The sequence below is a fragment of the Pleurodeles waltl genome, chromosome 8 (assembly GCF_031143425.1).
Source record: "Pleurodeles waltl isolate 20211129_DDA chromosome 8, aPleWal1.hap1.20221129, whole genome shotgun sequence".
NCBI classification, from domain to species: domain Eukaryota; kingdom Metazoa; phylum Chordata; class Amphibia; order Caudata; family Salamandridae; genus Pleurodeles; species Pleurodeles waltl.
In genome coordinates, this window is record NC_090447.1 from 347,820,088 (window position 1) to 347,837,459 (window position 17,372).

At 46.3% G+C, this 17,372-nt stretch overlaps 1 protein-coding gene across 4 annotated transcripts in view; it reads right to left on the reverse strand.

Moving 5' to 3' along the window:
• Positions 1-17,372, reverse strand: part of USP9X (ubiquitin specific peptidase 9 X-linked) — a 1,493,361-nt gene that overhangs the window by 387,500 nt on the left and 1,088,489 nt on the right. For all 4 annotated transcript variants that reach the window (XM_069204214.1, XM_069204212.1, XM_069204215.1 and 1 more), the window contains exon 31: positions 230-450. In XM_069204214.1, coding sequence (XP_069060315.1) covers positions 230-450 — 221 coding nt within the window. The remainder of the gene's footprint in view (positions 1-229; positions 451-17,372) is intronic.

A 17,372-nucleotide genomic window follows, 5' to 3' on the forward strand; every position in this document is an offset into this window, starting at 1 on the left:
AATGTGGACAAGTCTATGACCCTCAAAATATTTTCCTTCCAGACTAAAGTGAATATTTGATAAAAAAGTATCAAAATAACCTTTGCTCGCTTCTTTCGAGACTCAGTGTACAAAGTATATCTTGAAAAAAGTTACAACATTGGTACAATATATACTTAAATAGATTTATCTATTGCACAAATGCACAAAGTGTAAAAAAAAAAAAAAAAAAAATTCTGCCAATAGGTACCTCATTGTCCTGTTTCTCGTCTCCAGACATGTCATCATCAACATCACTTCCTGTTCCTTCAATCGCTAAAATACCATTCCTAATGGATGGAATCATGTACAACTGCTGAATTACAGAATTCATGTAACAGGTGGCACCAGCGTTTTTTAATCCTACAAATCCTTTCTGTGGTCTCGGTCCAACTGGTGGTAGATATTCCCATTCTGTAAGTGCTTCACAACCTTGCAAAACGATCAAAAAGTGCCAACAGTTATTGGCAGCCAAATTAATAAAATAAAGTCTTTTTTCTTTTATTTACAAATTAATTCATGCACTCTGCAGATTCTGGAAACTTCAATCATACAACTTGAGAGAATCTGAAAAGCATTAAAAGGTTACATACACTTAAAAAGACATCCGATTAATAATCATGCAGCACTGTATACATCTTAAGATCATAAAGAAAACAAAGAGAAGGAAAGGCACTGACTGTGCAACTCCCCAGTGAATGAAATTGCTACATAGTTAATGCTATCTAACATCTCCATCTTTCTTACATCCACCATGTTGATTATTTCACATCACAGGGAAGGGTATTGGAGAAACCTACAATGGCAGCATAAGGCAGTCAGCACAAAATGCAATGTATTGTTCCATTTATGAAGTGCTCTAGAGCAAATTAAACAGCTATCCTTTCCTGTGGGGTCATAATCTGCCTTTATGTCACAACCTTACATTCTGCTTCAAGTAGGGAAACTCACTTACCTGTGATAGTAGTTCTCTATCAAGGTATCCTCAGCAGATTTCTAACTTTAAAATTACTGATGGACCTGAGCTCAAGCATGTTTATATAATTCAGAATATTCTGAGAAGACAAAGTCTCTGTGTCAAAGGTTCCCACAGGTGAGTTTCCTATCCCACTAGAGGCATCTGTTATCAAGGTCCACTAGTAAGGCACTGGCTTTAAAGAATGTAAGGTTTAACTTCAGCCAATAAGAGGGCTGTGGGCTGAAGCCGACTCATCACCAGGTGCCCTCAAGAAGTAGTTTCTGACTTTGTTAAAACTGTGTAACATACAATATGAACTGATTAAATGGGAAGAGAGAGTAGCACATAATTCTACAAATGAGAGCCTAAAGCTGGAAGAAATATAGCTATTGGAAAAAAACTTTTTCTTATTCCGAAATGAATCTTTTCTAGATTTGCATGCTTGAATAAAGAGTAACAATCAGTTTCTCATTTGAATACTGAAGCAACAACGCTTGGAAATGGTAAGGCAGGTTTCTGTATAAGGGTTCAATATATGTCAAAGATGTGTACACACCTCTGAAAAGGATCACTATTGTTTTTAACTTATCTTATAGCTTGAGCAGTTATTGAAAGTGTCTAGCCTGCCCTGCTATTCGGAAAAAGTACACCTGGAGCTACTCACCTAGCTGTGCTTTATATTAAAGCAGGACAATCTTTATTTTAAATCACTAAGGCCATAAATAGTAATGTGAATGGAATTCATAGGTACATTCAGAATCAGTCTGTGGTCTGGTCTCAAGGTGTCCATTTTTTAAGGAAGTGGAGTTAAGGGTCTCTGATACAGATTTAAATCTAAGACACTGTGGGACTGTGAATGTAAGAAACAATCTGGGATTTACAAAAAGATACTTAATATCTTGCTTGCGTAGGATCAAAGGATGGTCCATAAGTTTCAAAAGCATAGTATTGAGGTTCCATACCAGAGATTGTTTCATTGCAAGTGAAAAATACCTAAAGTAACAATGCATTCTTTCATGAATGGGATGCATGAAAGCAGTCACTGAATGGTATTGTAGGAAAGTGCCACTTTTGACATTGTCACCCCTCCCAAACACACCTTTTGCCTGGTTTCTGGTGTAATTTCGACTGAGAGGGCACTGGGTTCCTGCCACTCAGGTCCCCAGTGCCAGATCCCTTTCCCCCCAAAACTGCACAGTTGTTTTTCACAACTGACAAACTTTAGCACCCACTGCTAGTCATTAGTAAATGGTACTCCTGGTACCTAGGGACCCTCCTTAGTACCCCAGGCCCTAAGGGCTGCAGCACAAATTGTGTCACCCTAAAGGACCCTTCACCAAGCACATGACAAGCTGCCATTGCAGGCTGTGTGTTTTGGTGCAGAAAAAGTGAAAACACGACATGGCACACAGCCTATGTGCCATGTCCCCTAAACATGGCATGCAATATATGAAAGTCACACTTGTGGAAGGCCTTACAGCCGTAAGGCAGGGAGCATTATATTACACGTGAGGGCATAGCTGCACGAGCAGATATGCCCCTACCATGTCTGTGTTGATTCTCAGAAATACTAAGTGACCAGGGAAGCCTTTTTAAATGCATGTGCTGGACACTGGTCAATAGGAGTTTCCCCAGATACATAATGACTTCTGTGAAAATAAGGATATTTGGTATCAAACATCTCAGACTAATAAACCCTCTCTGATGCTTGTAAGGGATGTATGAACATAAAGGCCAGGGCACACCCAAAGTGAAATTTCGTATAGTAGATCCAAGTAGTGCTCCAAGAATTGAATCGAAGTCCGGCAAGTAGGTGACACTGGATATTTATTGCAGATGAGAACAGATGGTCAAGGTTCCAATCAAATGACCACAATAATATAAGTCCATACAGCAAAAACAGCCTACACGTGTTTCGTCTTCAAGACTTTGTCAAGGCTTCAGTTATTCGAACCGTGCCGGTCGCGTCGGTATCAGTCAAGGATGATACTTGACTGATACTGACGCGACCGGCACGGTTCGAATCCACGCGTTACCAGGCTTATCTCAGCCCCCAGGGTTATCTTTACTCCTCATGATTGACTCACTGTTTGAGTTATATCTTCCAAACGAATTCTCGGTACTCCGCTATATTTCTGTGACTTTCATTTGTCCGCATAACTGAAGCCTTGACAGTCTTGAAGACGCAACACGTGTCGGCTGTCACTTTGGGTGTGCCCTGGCCTTTATGTTCTTATTTAGGCTACCAGTCACTGCTTGCAGTGTGTGTTCCTTCGACACCTGAGATTGCAGATGTTTGGCTAGCCTGGCACCCATGACTAGCTGTTTTTCTTGAAAAAGACAATTACTGATGGACATTAGATAAACCTATGTCGATGTGCGAGCGCCTCTGGCATTCTCCACCTGTTTTCGCTGTGATTTGTAAGGGATGTATGACTAACTGCACCCAGAGGGCACCTTAGAGGTGCACCCTGAAAACCTACCAGCTACTAGTGTGTTGAATGACTGGTCCTGACCAGTTCAGTCACGTTAGACACGTTTCTGGCCCCCCCAAGGTGAGAGCCAGCTCATTAAAGGGCCAGAGACAAAAAGCCTGCACTGGGAGGGGGTGTTACCACCTCACCAGGGCAGGATGGACATTCCAGGGTGGGGAGCTTCAAATGCCTAGCCGCCTTTGTAATGCAACCCAGGTCTCTCGAGATGGTGGAGATGACTGGCCACCTGTCCTGACCCCAATTCTGGAGGCAGAACAGGTGGGAAAATTAGGCAGATTAGGAGGTGTGCCCACTTCATGCCAGTCCCACCCCTACGGTCGATGAGCTAAAGTGAACACTATCTTTTAAATTCCATCTCTGTTTGGAAGGAATTAGGCCAGTAGTGTTAGGGTTATGCCAACGTCCCAACAGAAGTGGTCATAAAAGGAGTGTAGTCACCGTAAAGGCTACCATCTGGCACTCCCTGTAACACCCCTAATTTGAGTATTTAGGTGCCACCCTGAACCCTAGAACTCAGATCCTGCTGACCTATGAAGACAAGGATGCAGAGGAGTCTCACCTGCAGAAGAGGAAAAGGAAAAGCAGTTGATTTCATACCAGCCCCACTGCCCTGCCTGCTGACCTCAATGGATTCTGCCCAAAAAGACGACTGGTCCTGCAGCTGAGCTTCCAAGGAACCCAGGAGGACTGCCTGCCTTCCACAAAGACTCAGACTCCTGTGAGTAGCAGGTCTGCTCTGCAAGAAAGTCTCCAGAAAGGACTCTGCGGCCTCCGGAACAGCAAAGAACCAACACCCGAAGTGACTTCTGCACCTGTCCACAACCCAAGGTGAAGCAAATCAACAGTGCCAGAAAGGTTCCCCAGCTGTCCAGAGTCTGAGTCCATCCGGGTGTCATCCCTCCTGGACTCTAAGTTGCATACAGCCTCTGCACGCAGGCTCTCTCACCTGCGGCCTTGTGGTGAGAGAAAACCAGACACCTTCAGCAACCACTGCACCAGGTGAAGATAGCAAAGCTGAAACTAGGCACCAGACAAGAGTCTGTCTATATGTGGGAGCAGATCCAGATGGCCCAACTGGTGTCAGAGGCAGATTCAGAGGGCCCAACCGGCGTTAAGGTAGGGCCCACTAACTAATCTGGGAGTGACACCTCTCAGCTCCATGGGGCCCAAAGGCGTTCAGTGGGAGCTGGTGTCCAAATCTACAGGCTAAAGTCTCACAGAACTCCAGTATCTGGAAAAAATTTGCCCCGGGAGACAGGAGTCAGAACCAGCTCCATGTGAGGTGTGTGGGGCTTAGACCCAGAGGCACGAGGATGGATCTGCCCTAGTTCCTGGGCCTTGGAAGGGCACAGTGAAGTTGATCGCTGCTTCAAAGATTTCTTTTTCTTTCTGGACTTACTTGGCAACAATTTTGACTTGGAGGACGAAAAGTTGCAGCAACAGCTCTGGGACCGTGCCCAAGATCACATGCGAGATCAAGACTATCTCAAGAGCAGGAACATTGCTAAGCTGTGAGAAGCTTCAATTACCTCCCCCGATTTGCCATCATGTGCATCGAAAGACAGTAGAAATAAGAGTTCAAACTGTGGCTAGATTTTAAGGACCAAAGGCAAATCAAGCGGGGATCAGTCAGACATCTGTCACTCACATTCCCCGTTAGGTTTAAACCCATAGGTCTCTAACAGGATAAGGGGCTATAATTTTCCTTGGCAATGCCAACTGCACCATCTCCACAGAGCAGAGAAGGTCCCTTTTAATCAAAATTAACCCTGACCTCGGGAACATGGCCACCTCGGAGGCAGACCCAGCGGCACAGGGGGGCCTTTTCTGCAAACCTTTTATTAGGAAACTCAGGTTTGTGGCCACATTTACATCTCTGAACAAGGACCAGTCCTCAATTAAGAAGATTTGTACCCCTCGGTTTTCTCTGGAACTGGCAGTGGAATGGGGTGCTTGGCCAGCTGCAGGCAACAACCGGCCTCCTCCCGAGGCTCAGCCCCTAGACCTGGGCAATTTTGGGATCAGGCCAGATATGGATGCTTTTATCTATTCAGTAGTAACCAGGCACCGAGATTCCAGAGGCGGAAAACAGCATGTAATCGCTCACATGAAGTGTAATCCCATTTGCCATGGTCCAGGCGGAGGTCAGGCTGGCGCAGTTCGTTCACAACTGATAGTCCCTATTGTCAGATGCAGGGGTTTTGCAAACAGTGTGGGGGTACCATATGGAATTTTACGGCTGCCCGATCCAATAAAGGGCTCATCCCCCACTTCGGTTTTCTCTAGAGGAATCCTCTTTAGACATAGCCAAGGTTCAGGAGCTGCTTTCGAAAGGGGCCATCATCCACACAACCCCTGAAAGAAAGAAGGATCTTTTGACATGGTTTTCCTCACTTTTTGCCAGTATGTTTTTGACTGTAGTACACTGGGATCCTGCTAACTAGGACCAGTGTCGGTGTTCTCTACACTAGATTTGGTTGGTAATTATTTCTTACATCCCACAACTGACATACTGGTGTACCTCTGTAAGTCCCTGGTATATGGTACTTAGATACCCAGGGCACTGGTACACCAGCGGTCTCCCATGGGCTGAAGCATGTATTATGCCACCCATGGGAGCCCATGCAAACTGTGTTTATAGGCCTGCCATTGCACTGTGTGAAATGGTGCATGCACCTTTAACTCCAGATATAGTTTACCTTATACTGCACTGCACTTTGACCCTACAGGTCTCCCCTAAGGTAGGCCCTTCAGCCCAAGGGCAGGGTGCAAGGTACTAAGGGTTAGGGTACCCCTGCATGAACAAATGTATCCATACAAACCCAAGACTCCAATTTCTGGGATTTTTTTAGTGCGGGGAAACCATTCTAAGGTATGTAGTGGACACTGGTCATTAATGTCCAACTATATAATGGTTTCTCCAAACCTAGTCATGTTTGGTAACAAAGTTGTTGGAATCATGCAACTACACAGGTTCCAGTGTTAGTTGCATAATACCATGTACTTTGGGGGGTTCCATAGAGGACACCCCCAAGTCTGTATGTTCAGCCTTGCAGGGTCTGGGTGCAAGCCAGTGCTGCCACCGACCCCAGACACTGTTCTGCCCTCCTGCTCCTGAGCTTAACTCGGGCAGGGGAAGGCAGAACAAAGGATTCTCTGTAGAGGAGAGGAGTTACTCCCTTTTCTTTAGGTAGAGGTGTCTTAGGACAGGGGCGGGGGTCATTGGGAATTGGGGGGGGGAAGGGAGAGAGATCCTGAGCACCATCAGACTTCTTTGAAGGGAACATTTGGTGCTTTTCTTCCAAAATCGGTTTCTTCTAGTGCAGGAGGCCCCAGGCTACCACTCTGGCGTGAAACACACAAAGGACAGGAGAGTGACCACTCCCCTGTCCAGTTCCTCCCCTACGGGGTTGCCCAGGCTCTGCCAGGTGGCCACTTGATTCTGCCATCTTGAAAACAGGATGAGCAGAGGCCCTAGGGAGCAGCTGACTAGTCAGTCCAGTTGAGTAGCGTCCCTGACCCCCATCCCGCGATTGGTGGGTCACCGCAGTAGTCATCCAAACCTCTTCCTGGGTTATTTAAGGGCTCCCCTGAGGGTGGGACCCCAGATCAGTCTTCACAACTTCTTCTGTGACGAGGACACCAGATTCTGCTGCTGAACGTCACCAGGAACCAAAACAATTCTGCAAATAGTAGGAGGGCTCCGACTACAACTTTGTCCCAGAGCACTGCAAGAACTCTGCAACTTCAGTGGTCATCCATCCTCTAGAGTTGCAACAACCCTTCCTGCACTAAGGACATCCAGAAGGAATCTCCCTTGGAGTGAAAGAGTCACTCCCCTGCAACTGCCGGCATCTTGACATCCTATTATCCCACGGACTCCCCAAGGCTCTCCAACATATGTGGTAGTTCTGTGGCTCTCTAGAGGTCTGACCGATTTTCGGTGTAACTGGCAAGACAGTGGTCTCTCGCTGGAGCTGACAGTAAGGAACACCTGTGCACCGTGTCTGTTGTCACCAAGGCTTGTGTGCTCTTCAGTTTGAAGACCGCCTAGCTCCAAGAAGCTCTAGCCTCAAGCATCATACAGCTCCAAGACCGACGTCCTCCCTGCAACACGGTCATCCATCTTCTTTGTGCTGCTGAGGCCTCCTCACGACTCACTGTGCTTGCAGCCAAAAGGTCCTTCCGGGTCTCCATTGATTCCTACTGGCTCTCCTCACTGCTGAGGGCCGGTACTTACTTACCTGTAAAGGTTAAGTCACTCGGACCTTGCTGGTCTCCACTAATAAAACTTTTTGTGCAACACTCCTTTTGCATCTGCCAAGGCTTGTTGGCTGACCCCTCTGCATTTGGCAACGGGCATGGAACAGCTCGTGGATGACTCCTGGGATCCTTCTGCATTGCATGGAAGCTGAAGCCGCATTTTCATGACAACCACCCAACAGAAAAGCATTTGGCATTTAGGACGAGAAGGGACCATGAGGTTAGCAGCCTCAGTGCTGTCCTTAACGAGACCCAATATTGAGTCCTAAACATCAGAAGCATGTCCTGAATTTTCAAACTCACTGAGGTGGTGGTTAGGGCCTGTAAACTACTGTGTCTAGAACAGCCCCACTAAAGCCAATTCTGTGTGTGGGGCTTCAGGCCATTGATTAAAATTCCCAAGGTTGTTGAATGTACAGTCATTGTGTGCAAGAAACATTTTGGAAACCGCCCTCTAAATCGCATGATGGTATGGATGGTTCCAAACTTGAAGATGCATAAATAACCACTATTCCTCAATCCAAAGGCACGTTTAAAAAACATATAGCTTTCCTTCATACCCCTTTCAAGTCAGGTTATCTTATTAAGTGACACATATGAGGAACACAATGAAAAATCCTTACAAGATGCAGCTCGGTTCATAGCTCTGGGCACCACAAGTTTTTGATTAATCAAGAACAATATAATCTAATGATCAAAGAGAAGGACTGGCATAACAATATATTACATTTATAGATCTTCATTGGAGGAAAAGAAACACAGAAGGAAAATGTCACCTATTTTGATATTTTCATACTCATTTGCATTCGTTTTTTAGGTCAACTAATAGTTTCTCTGACAAAATCATGAGCGACCTACACCAATGGCTCTTTGCTAAATTGAAGATGTAGTCTACTTATCAGACACGTACACCTTTCTGGGTCACTTATGAGTCTGCGTGCAGGTCACAACGGCAAAGATAGAAAATCTTAAAAAACACTTTTTACATTTTTTTTTTTTTTAAACAATTCTGCCTGTTCCTGAAATCTGAGATGAGGAAGGAAGACTGGCCATCTGACAGCAATTCTTAGGGGGAGAAAAACACACACATACTTTCTTGCATAGCACGTTTTTCAAATAAAAACTTACTGTCTCATTTTGCTATTTTCTCAATTTCCCTACAGAAAAATTGCCAAACCATGGATAACTTTGGAATCCCCATCAGCTGTGAAAAATAAGGATAAGTTACTTACTTGTTAATCCTAGTTCTCTTCCAGGGGAATCCGCAAAGTCATAAGCACTGACTATTCCCACCCACGTGCGTGGACCCCAGAGCATATATAAACACAAATGTATATATCTTCAATGTATATGTAAGAGTAGAAATTGTGTAGAGAATTTGAGTACATACATATGTGTAAGCGATCATGCAGTCTATGTTGACAAACAGAATAAAAATGTCTTATTTTTTTATAAAGTTTTCTTTAATAAAACTCTTCAACTAGAGTTAACAGCTTTCTACAATCAAAGAAGAGAGCCTAGAAAGTATTAGCAATCTCATATAGAGAGAAAAACTGTAGTGAAAATACGAAGGCATATCCAATAGGCTGCATCCCAATTAACATATCAGAACCATAAAAACTGGCACTGTGCCGTTAAGGCCTTGAGAACCTCCAGTATCCCACCATGCCTAAGAGGTGAGAGTGACGTGACAGTTGGGCTACAGTTAGGTCAGTCCTTTTTTTCTTCTCTGTGATGAGAGGAGTAGGATAGAAGATTAAACTGCTATACCTCCCGAATTATGTCCGGGGAGGCGGACGGGTTGCTTATGACTTTGATAAGGATTTCCCTGGAAGAGAACTAGGATTTACAGGTAATTAACGTATCGTTCTCTTCCAGGGCATCCGCATCAATAGTCGTAAGCAAGCCCATCCCACATCCCGGCAGACGGAGAGGTTGAAGCACAAGGAGTTTACTTGTTTTAATTAATTACATTTCTTAAAGAAGCCTGACCCACTTGAGTGTCCGTCTTAGCATTTGAATCTAGACAGTAATGCATTGTAGAAGTATGTACCGATCTCCATGTTGCAGCTTTGTAGATTTCGGAGATAGGCACATTCTTCAGAAGGGCTGTCGTTGGGGGGTGTGGTCTGGCTGGCATCTTTCATGGCTGCCTGAACGCAGTGCTCAGTGTGCCGGGCTGGGCCGGGACCGGTGGAGGGGGCGCTGTTTTTTATTTTGAGCCTCTCCTGATATGTCGGAGGCCTCCGAGGTAGCGCCGGACCTGAGAAACAGGGGGTCCCATGGCGCGCACTGACCATACTGGCCACTAATCGACAACGGGCGGGCGCAGCATAGCGAGGCACGCAGAGTCGCAGCCTTGACTGCAGAACGGGACTGAGGGCGCCAGCAACACAATGAGAGGCCGGGAGCGCCTCTTTCTGATCGCGTGAACGGACTCGCGACCCGCTTCCTCTACACAGACCAGAGCCTACCAGGAGGAGTGGGTAAGGGGTGATTCCCCTTCTCCTCCGTGCGGAGGAGCAGCTGGAGGCCAGGCACGAAACTAAACATCCCGACTCGGTGGAGGAGCCCCGCGGGAGCTTGAAAGTATAGTGGACAAATACCACGGGCCCTACTCAATGGGGTGAAGTATACTGGAAATCAAGTTCTGGGAGCCCATTTAGGAATCCGGAAGGAACGTCACGCAGAGAGGCCTGCAGGAGGGTACAGTACTATAACACCTAGCATTCCTCAGGCAGAGACCAGTGCCAACCTCAGAAGGCCCGACAAGAAGGTCCCTGTCTGCGACCAGTGACTTGTTCCTCTGGCGGGGCATCTCATAAGGCAGGGTCCACCTGCCTGCTTACGAAGGAGTAGTGACTGAGGCCCCACTCTGCCAGATTCATCGGGGCTCATTACTGCAGTCACCATTCCTCTATTCCTCACTTTCCCATCACTGTATCAGTCTGGCTATTAGTAAAAAGAAGAAAAACCATGGCACATCGCAGGATCGTAGTGAAATCCATTTATTCCTCTGTGGTGTCTCAGGAAACAAGTCACCTGATCCAGTAAAACACACTAGGCATGACGTCTGCAAGCCAATACAGTTCTCATAAATGAAAGGAAACAGCTGACACTTACAAATTTCAAGATGTATGATGTGCACTAATCTTGATGACATGTCACCTGCACTTCGTATATTGTTTTGGAATATGTATTGTTCTGGAATATGAAAATAAAGTACAACACAAAAAAAAGAAAAAAAAGAAGGGCTGTTGTTGCCGCCTTGTCGAATGGGCTTTGGGTCTGGCGGTCAACTGTTTGTTAGCCAAATTGGTAAGCAAATACAATACATGAGACTATCCACCTGGAAACAGTATGCTTTGAGGCAGCTATGTCCGCTCTCATGGGGCCATAGTTTATAAAAAACTGATCAGATTGTCTGACATTTTTAGTCTTATCAAGATAAAGCTTTAACACTCTTTTTAGATCTAGGGAGTGCAAAGTTCTCCCTGCTGGTGTAGATGGTTTGTGAACGAATGTTGGAAGAAAGATGGTCTGGTTAATATGGAAGTCAGACACTACTTTAGGTAAGGGCCCAAGATGGGATCTCATAACCAACCTGTTATCATGAAATACTGTGTAGGGTTCTTGAGAACAGAGAGCCTGAATTTCGCTGACTCTTCTGGCTGAAGTAATAGCAACAAGAAAAACTGTCTTCTATTTAAGATGTTGCAAAGAGGCTTTATGTATAGGCTCAAAGGGTGGACCCATGACAAGACCACATTCAATTCCCACGGAGGGGAAGGTGTACAAACTGGTGGAAATACTTTTCTCAAGCCCTCTAGAAAATCTTTAACCACTGGCATTGTTAAGATGGACGCTTGAGAGGGCGATTTTCGGTAAGCTGTAATGGCTGACAGATGTACCGTAATCGTTGAAAACTGCAACCCTGATTTTGCACGGTAAAGGAGGTAGGGTAGAATAACCTACTGAGACTGAATTGGATTGGAGCTGTTCTGGATACTCCACATATAGAATCTTTTAAACTTGAATGAATAAGAGTGCTGTGTTGAAGGACTTTTGGACTCTAGAATGTTCATGAATTCCTGTGAGAGGCCTAGATGGCCTTGCTGTAGGAATTCAGGAGCCATACTGTCAAGCTCAGCGAGGGAAAGTTGGGAACGAAATACCTTTGCCTCTAATTTGTGGAGAAGATCTGGTCTACACAGAAGCCTCCTGTGAGGCTTTTTTGATAAGTGGAGAAGATCCGTCTACCACCATTGACGGGGATATTCCGGGGCTCTGAGTATCATCCATGTTTTGGCCCTGTAGAATTTGTTGATCACTTGGGAATTAGGGGAATGGGAGGAAAAGTGTAAAGAAATGTCTCTGACCAGTCTATCAACAGGGCATTCCCCTTTGTTCCTGATCGGTAAAACCTGGATGCAATGTATTTGCATTTTGTGTTATTTTCGTCAGCAAACAGGTCTATCTGAGAATATCCCCATTGTTGAAAAATGTCTCTTACGATGACTTTGTGAAGCACTCAGTTGTGCGAGTCTGTGAAGCTTCGGCTGAGGAAGCCCGATTGGGTGTTCTGGACTCCTGGGAGGTGAACAGCTGTGATCGTCAACTTCCTCGCTAGCAGCCAATGCCAGATGGTCTGTGTAGGAAAGTGCCACTGTTGGCATGGTTACACCCCCAGGGCTTGCCTAGTGTTAATGCCAACTTTGATTGAAAGTGAGCTGGGGCCCTGCTAACCAGGCCCAGGCCCAGCCCCAGCCCCACTGTTCTTTCCCTAAAACTGTACCTTTGTTTCCACAATTGTCACAACCCTGGCACACAGTTAAGTCCCTTGAAAAAGGTACCCATGGTACCAATGGCCCTGTGGCCAGTGAAGGTCTCTAAGGGATGTAGCATGCATTATGCCACTCTAGGGGACCCCTCACCAAGCACATACACACTGCCTTGCAGCTTGTGTGTGCTGGTGAGGAGAAAAAGACAGTCAACATGGCACCTCTCTCAGGGTGCTACACCCACAAATCACTGCCTGTGGAATAGGTAAGTCATCCCTCTAGCAGGCCTTACAGCCCTAAGGCAGGGTGCACAATACCACAGGTGAGGGCATAGTTGTATGAGCAATATGGCCCTACGGTGATAAAGTCAATTCTTAGACATTGTAAGTGCAGTGTAGCCATATCGAGTATATGGTCTGGGAGATTGTCATTACGAACTCCACAGCTCCATAATGGCTTCACTGAATACTGGGGAGCTTCGTATCAAACTGTGTGGGAGTTATTGAAAAATGCACACAGAGGACATCTTAGAGATGCCCCCTGTATGTTAGTTAAACTGCTAGTGTAGGACAGACCAGTCTGTGCCAGCCTGCCACTTTCAGACAAGTTTCTGTCCACCTGGGGTGAGTGCCTTTGTGCACTCTGTGGTCAGAAACAAAGCCTGTCGTGGGTGGAAGTGCTTCACACCTTCCCCTTACAGGAACTGTAACACCTGGCGGTGAGCCTCAAATGCTCAAGCCTTGGATTACAGTGCCCCAGGGCACTCCAGCTAGTGAAGATGCCCACCCCTCGGACAAGCGCCACTTTCTGGCTGCAAGTCCGGCATGAAAATTAGGGAAAACAGGGAGGAGTGTCCACCCTTGCCAGGACCACCCCTAAGTTGTCTAGAGCTGAGGTGACCCCTCCCTGCAGAATCCTCCATCTTGGTTTGGAGGTCAGGGACCAATAGGATTAGGTTTGGGCCCCCCTTCTCCAAAGGAAGTGGGCACAAGGAGGGTGTATCCACCCTCAGGGACATTAGCCATTGGCTACTGCCCCATGATCCCTAAAACACCCCTAAATCTAGGATTTAATGGCCTCCCTGAACCCAGCTCACCAGATTCCTGGTGACCTAAGAAGAATAAGGACTGCTAAGCCGAAACCCCCAGTAGAGAAGAAGAGAGACAACAACTGCTTTGGCCCCAGCCCTACTGGCCTGTCTCCTGCTTTAAAGAACCTGCAGTAGACCAGCGATGCATCCAGCGGGACCGGCAACCTTTGCCCAAATCCATGGGACTGGCCTGCATCCAAAAGGACCAAAAAGTCCAGAGGGCAGCTGCTCTATCTAAGAAAACCCAACAACCAAGGACTCCCACCTCAATCTGGATGCGTTAGTCCTGACCCCTGGGCACCCGATGCACACTGCCCGTGTCCATGTGGTCCACCCAGCAAGATAGGGTCCCCAGGCAATTGCAAACAAGTACCCACCCTGAGTCGACCTCTCCACCCCTCCGTGACAATGCCTGCAGAGGGAATCCCGAGGACCCCCCCAACCGCGAAGCTCCAGACGAAGATATCTGACGCCTAAAGACACACTGCACCGCAGCCACCAGACCTTGGAGAAACGGACACCCGGTGCATCTACGTTCAGCAGGTGGCCCTGCTCCCTGTCCGACCAGTGGTGCGCCGAGACACCCTCCTGGACCTCACCTGCAGCCTCTGAGTGAACCCCGGGGTCTCCTCATAGACCAGCATTGGAAACCCGATATCCTGTTTGCACCCTGCACCCTGGCCGCCGCTGAGGGTGTGTGTTTGGTGCTTAATTGAGGCCCCTCCAGTGCTCCTTCAAACCCCCCTGGTCTGCCCTCCGAGGCGCTGGTACGTACCTGCAGGCAGGCCTGATTCCAAGTACCCCCTGTATCCATAGGAACCCACATTAAAATTGCTCATCTTTGACCTGTGAACCCCGCCAGCCCTGTGCTGCTGGTGGTGGGTGCTTGGGTTTAACTTGAAGCCCAACCGGTGGACTTCCTAAAACCCAGAGACAAATTAAGTGTTGTACTTAACTGAAAAAACGACCGAACATTTCTTCTCCCCAAGAACTGTTTCTGAAAATTGCACTGTGTCCATTATTGTCAATAATTAAAAAACTGTATAACTTACTGATTTCAAACAAAGTAATGTTGATATATGTGTGAAATACTAATCTATTGAAGTACTTACCTGCAGCCATAATCTTGTGGTTCTAAAATAAAGAAAATATATTTTTGCAATATAAAAACCATTGGTCTGGAGTTAAGTCATTGAGTGTGTGCTTCTTCTGCTGTTTGTGTGTGTACAACAAATGCTTTGCACTACCCTCAGATAAGCCTAACTGCTCGACCACACTACCACAAAAGAGAGCATTATTATTAACTACTTAAGCCTCTGTTAAGCCTCTGGGGAACCCCTGGACTTTGTGCACACTATATCTCACTTTGATATGGTATATACGTACCCAGCTTCCTACAGTCTGTGACTCTCAAGATAGGGTGAGATCGAGTGCCCCCCTGTTTGTTCAGATAGTACACCGTGGTTGTGTTGTCTGTTTGGACTAAGATGGAGTTTTCCTTGATGGATGAGTAAAAGGACTTGAGGGCTAGATGAACTGTCCTCAACTCTAGCAGGCTGATGTGGTATTGCTGCTGCTTGTCTGACAACAGCCCTTGGGCTGGAGAGAGCCCACGTGAGACCCCCAGCCCTGAAGCAATGCATCCGTTACCAGTGTTTGAGTAGGAATGCTCTGATGAAATGGGACTCCCCACTAACAGATGCTATTGGTGAGTCCACCCTTGTAGTGAGTTTTTTTCCGCTTGTGAGAGAAATGTTCTGTAGTCCCATTTGCCTGCAAATTGGCTACACAGAGCCTTCAGGTTCTCTTTGAGAGGTCTCACCTGTAACCTGGCATTCAGAACAATGAAAATACATGAGGCCATGGAACCTAGGAGTGATGCTATTTGCCTGGCCGTTGGTCACAGAGTGTGAAGGATGCTGTGACACTTCTGCGCTATTGATAATAGTCTCTCCTCCAAAGGATACACTTTTTTGAGGTTTGTATCCAGTGTTGCTCCTAAGTAGGGAAGCCTCTGGGTTGGAGTCCATATAGACTTTTGTAGATTTACTTGAAGACCTAGAGTTTTGAAGGTATTCAAGCTGATTTTGAGATGTTGCATCGTCTGAATGGAAGTGCTGCTTTTCAGTAACCAATCGTCCAGGTATGGGTAAATAAAAACCTTTTACTTCCTCAGGTGCGCTGCTACTACTACTGCTACACATTTGGAAAACGTGCGCGGGGCTGATTTTAGACCAAAGGGTAGTACACTGTATTGGTAGTGGTGGGATGCAACTACGAAGCGCAGGAATTTACAGTGTTTCACTGCCACTGGGATGTGAAATTATGCATCCTGTAGATCTATGGAACACATCCAGTCCCCCTCAACGAAGTTGGGGGAGGATTTGATGAAGGGCAAGCATTCTGAGTTTTTCTTTTCAAATGTAATTGTTGAGCTATATCAGATCTAAAATAGGTCTGAAGGCTCTGTTTGGGCCTTTTTTCTGCACCAGGAAATAGCTGGAGTACACGCCTTTTCCTCTCTGCGAAGGTGGAACTTCTTTGATAGTCCTTTTTGTAGCAGAGTGAAAACTTATTTTTGCAGGAGAGGTTGTTGATGACAAGCTGTTTTGTTGGTTGTACTGGAGGAGGATGGGATTTGAAACATAGAGAACACCCATATGCGACAATATTTAGAAGACATTTGTCTTTTGTTATGGAGCACCACTCGCTTATATAGTATGTGAGACTCTTACTCTTCCAACCCCCCACCCAAGTGGGTGTCAGGATCAGGGGAAGTGATTCCTCATCATTTCCTCATATGACTGCAGACTAGTTTGGTCTATTTGTACCTCATTCCCTTGTTTGTTTTCGGGACTGGTAGAATGGTTGTCCTTGCTTTTGCTGTTGCCTTTGGGCCCAGTGAGAGGTTTGAACCCTCTGCTGGTATGGACATCTATTGTAAGGTCTATATCTTCTGCGGCATTTCTTTGCTTTCCTAGACCCGTGGCCTTGAGAGTCCAATTCAGACCTAATTTTGGCCATTTCTTCGTCTGTGTGGGACCCAAATAGAGAATTCCGAGTGAATGGGAGATTCATGATTCAATGTTGTGCCTCTGGTTTGAGTCCTGTTAGCTGGAGCCAGGATGATCATCTTGCACACATACCATGCGCATACCCATGAGCAGCTAGATCCGAGCCATATGCAGCCACACTGAATACCTGATTGGCTACTAGGCCTCCTTCCTGTAGGATTTCTTGGAAATCCTGTCTGTCTTCTCTAGGCAGTTTATCAACAAACCTGTTTCTCGAATCCCAGAGAGATCGATCATATCTTCCTAAAAGTGCAGATGCACTAGATACCTTCATAAAGGAAGCAGAGATACCACACATCTTTCTCCCCAAAGAGTCCAGATGTTTGGATTGCTTGTCTGGAGGAACTGTTGATGAGGATGCCACTGAATGGGTTTTCCTGGCTGCAGCTAGAATGACAGAGTCCCACGGAGGATCGGTTCTGAGAAATAATGAGTCCTGGTCTGGGGTCTTGTATTTATTTAGAATTCTTGCCAGTGCTGCATCTAAGTTTGCTGGTGTGAGGAAAGAATCCATGACTTGTTGCAAAAGTCCTGGAACCAGAGGAACGAGCTGCCTTGAAAAGGGGTGATGGTGTAGTGTTACAAAAATTACAGACGATGACGCTGCAGTTTCAGGGAGGTCTATATTAAGCTTATGAGCTTCTCTGACCAACACTTCATTGAAGGTGTTTATGTCGTCGACTGGAGAGACTC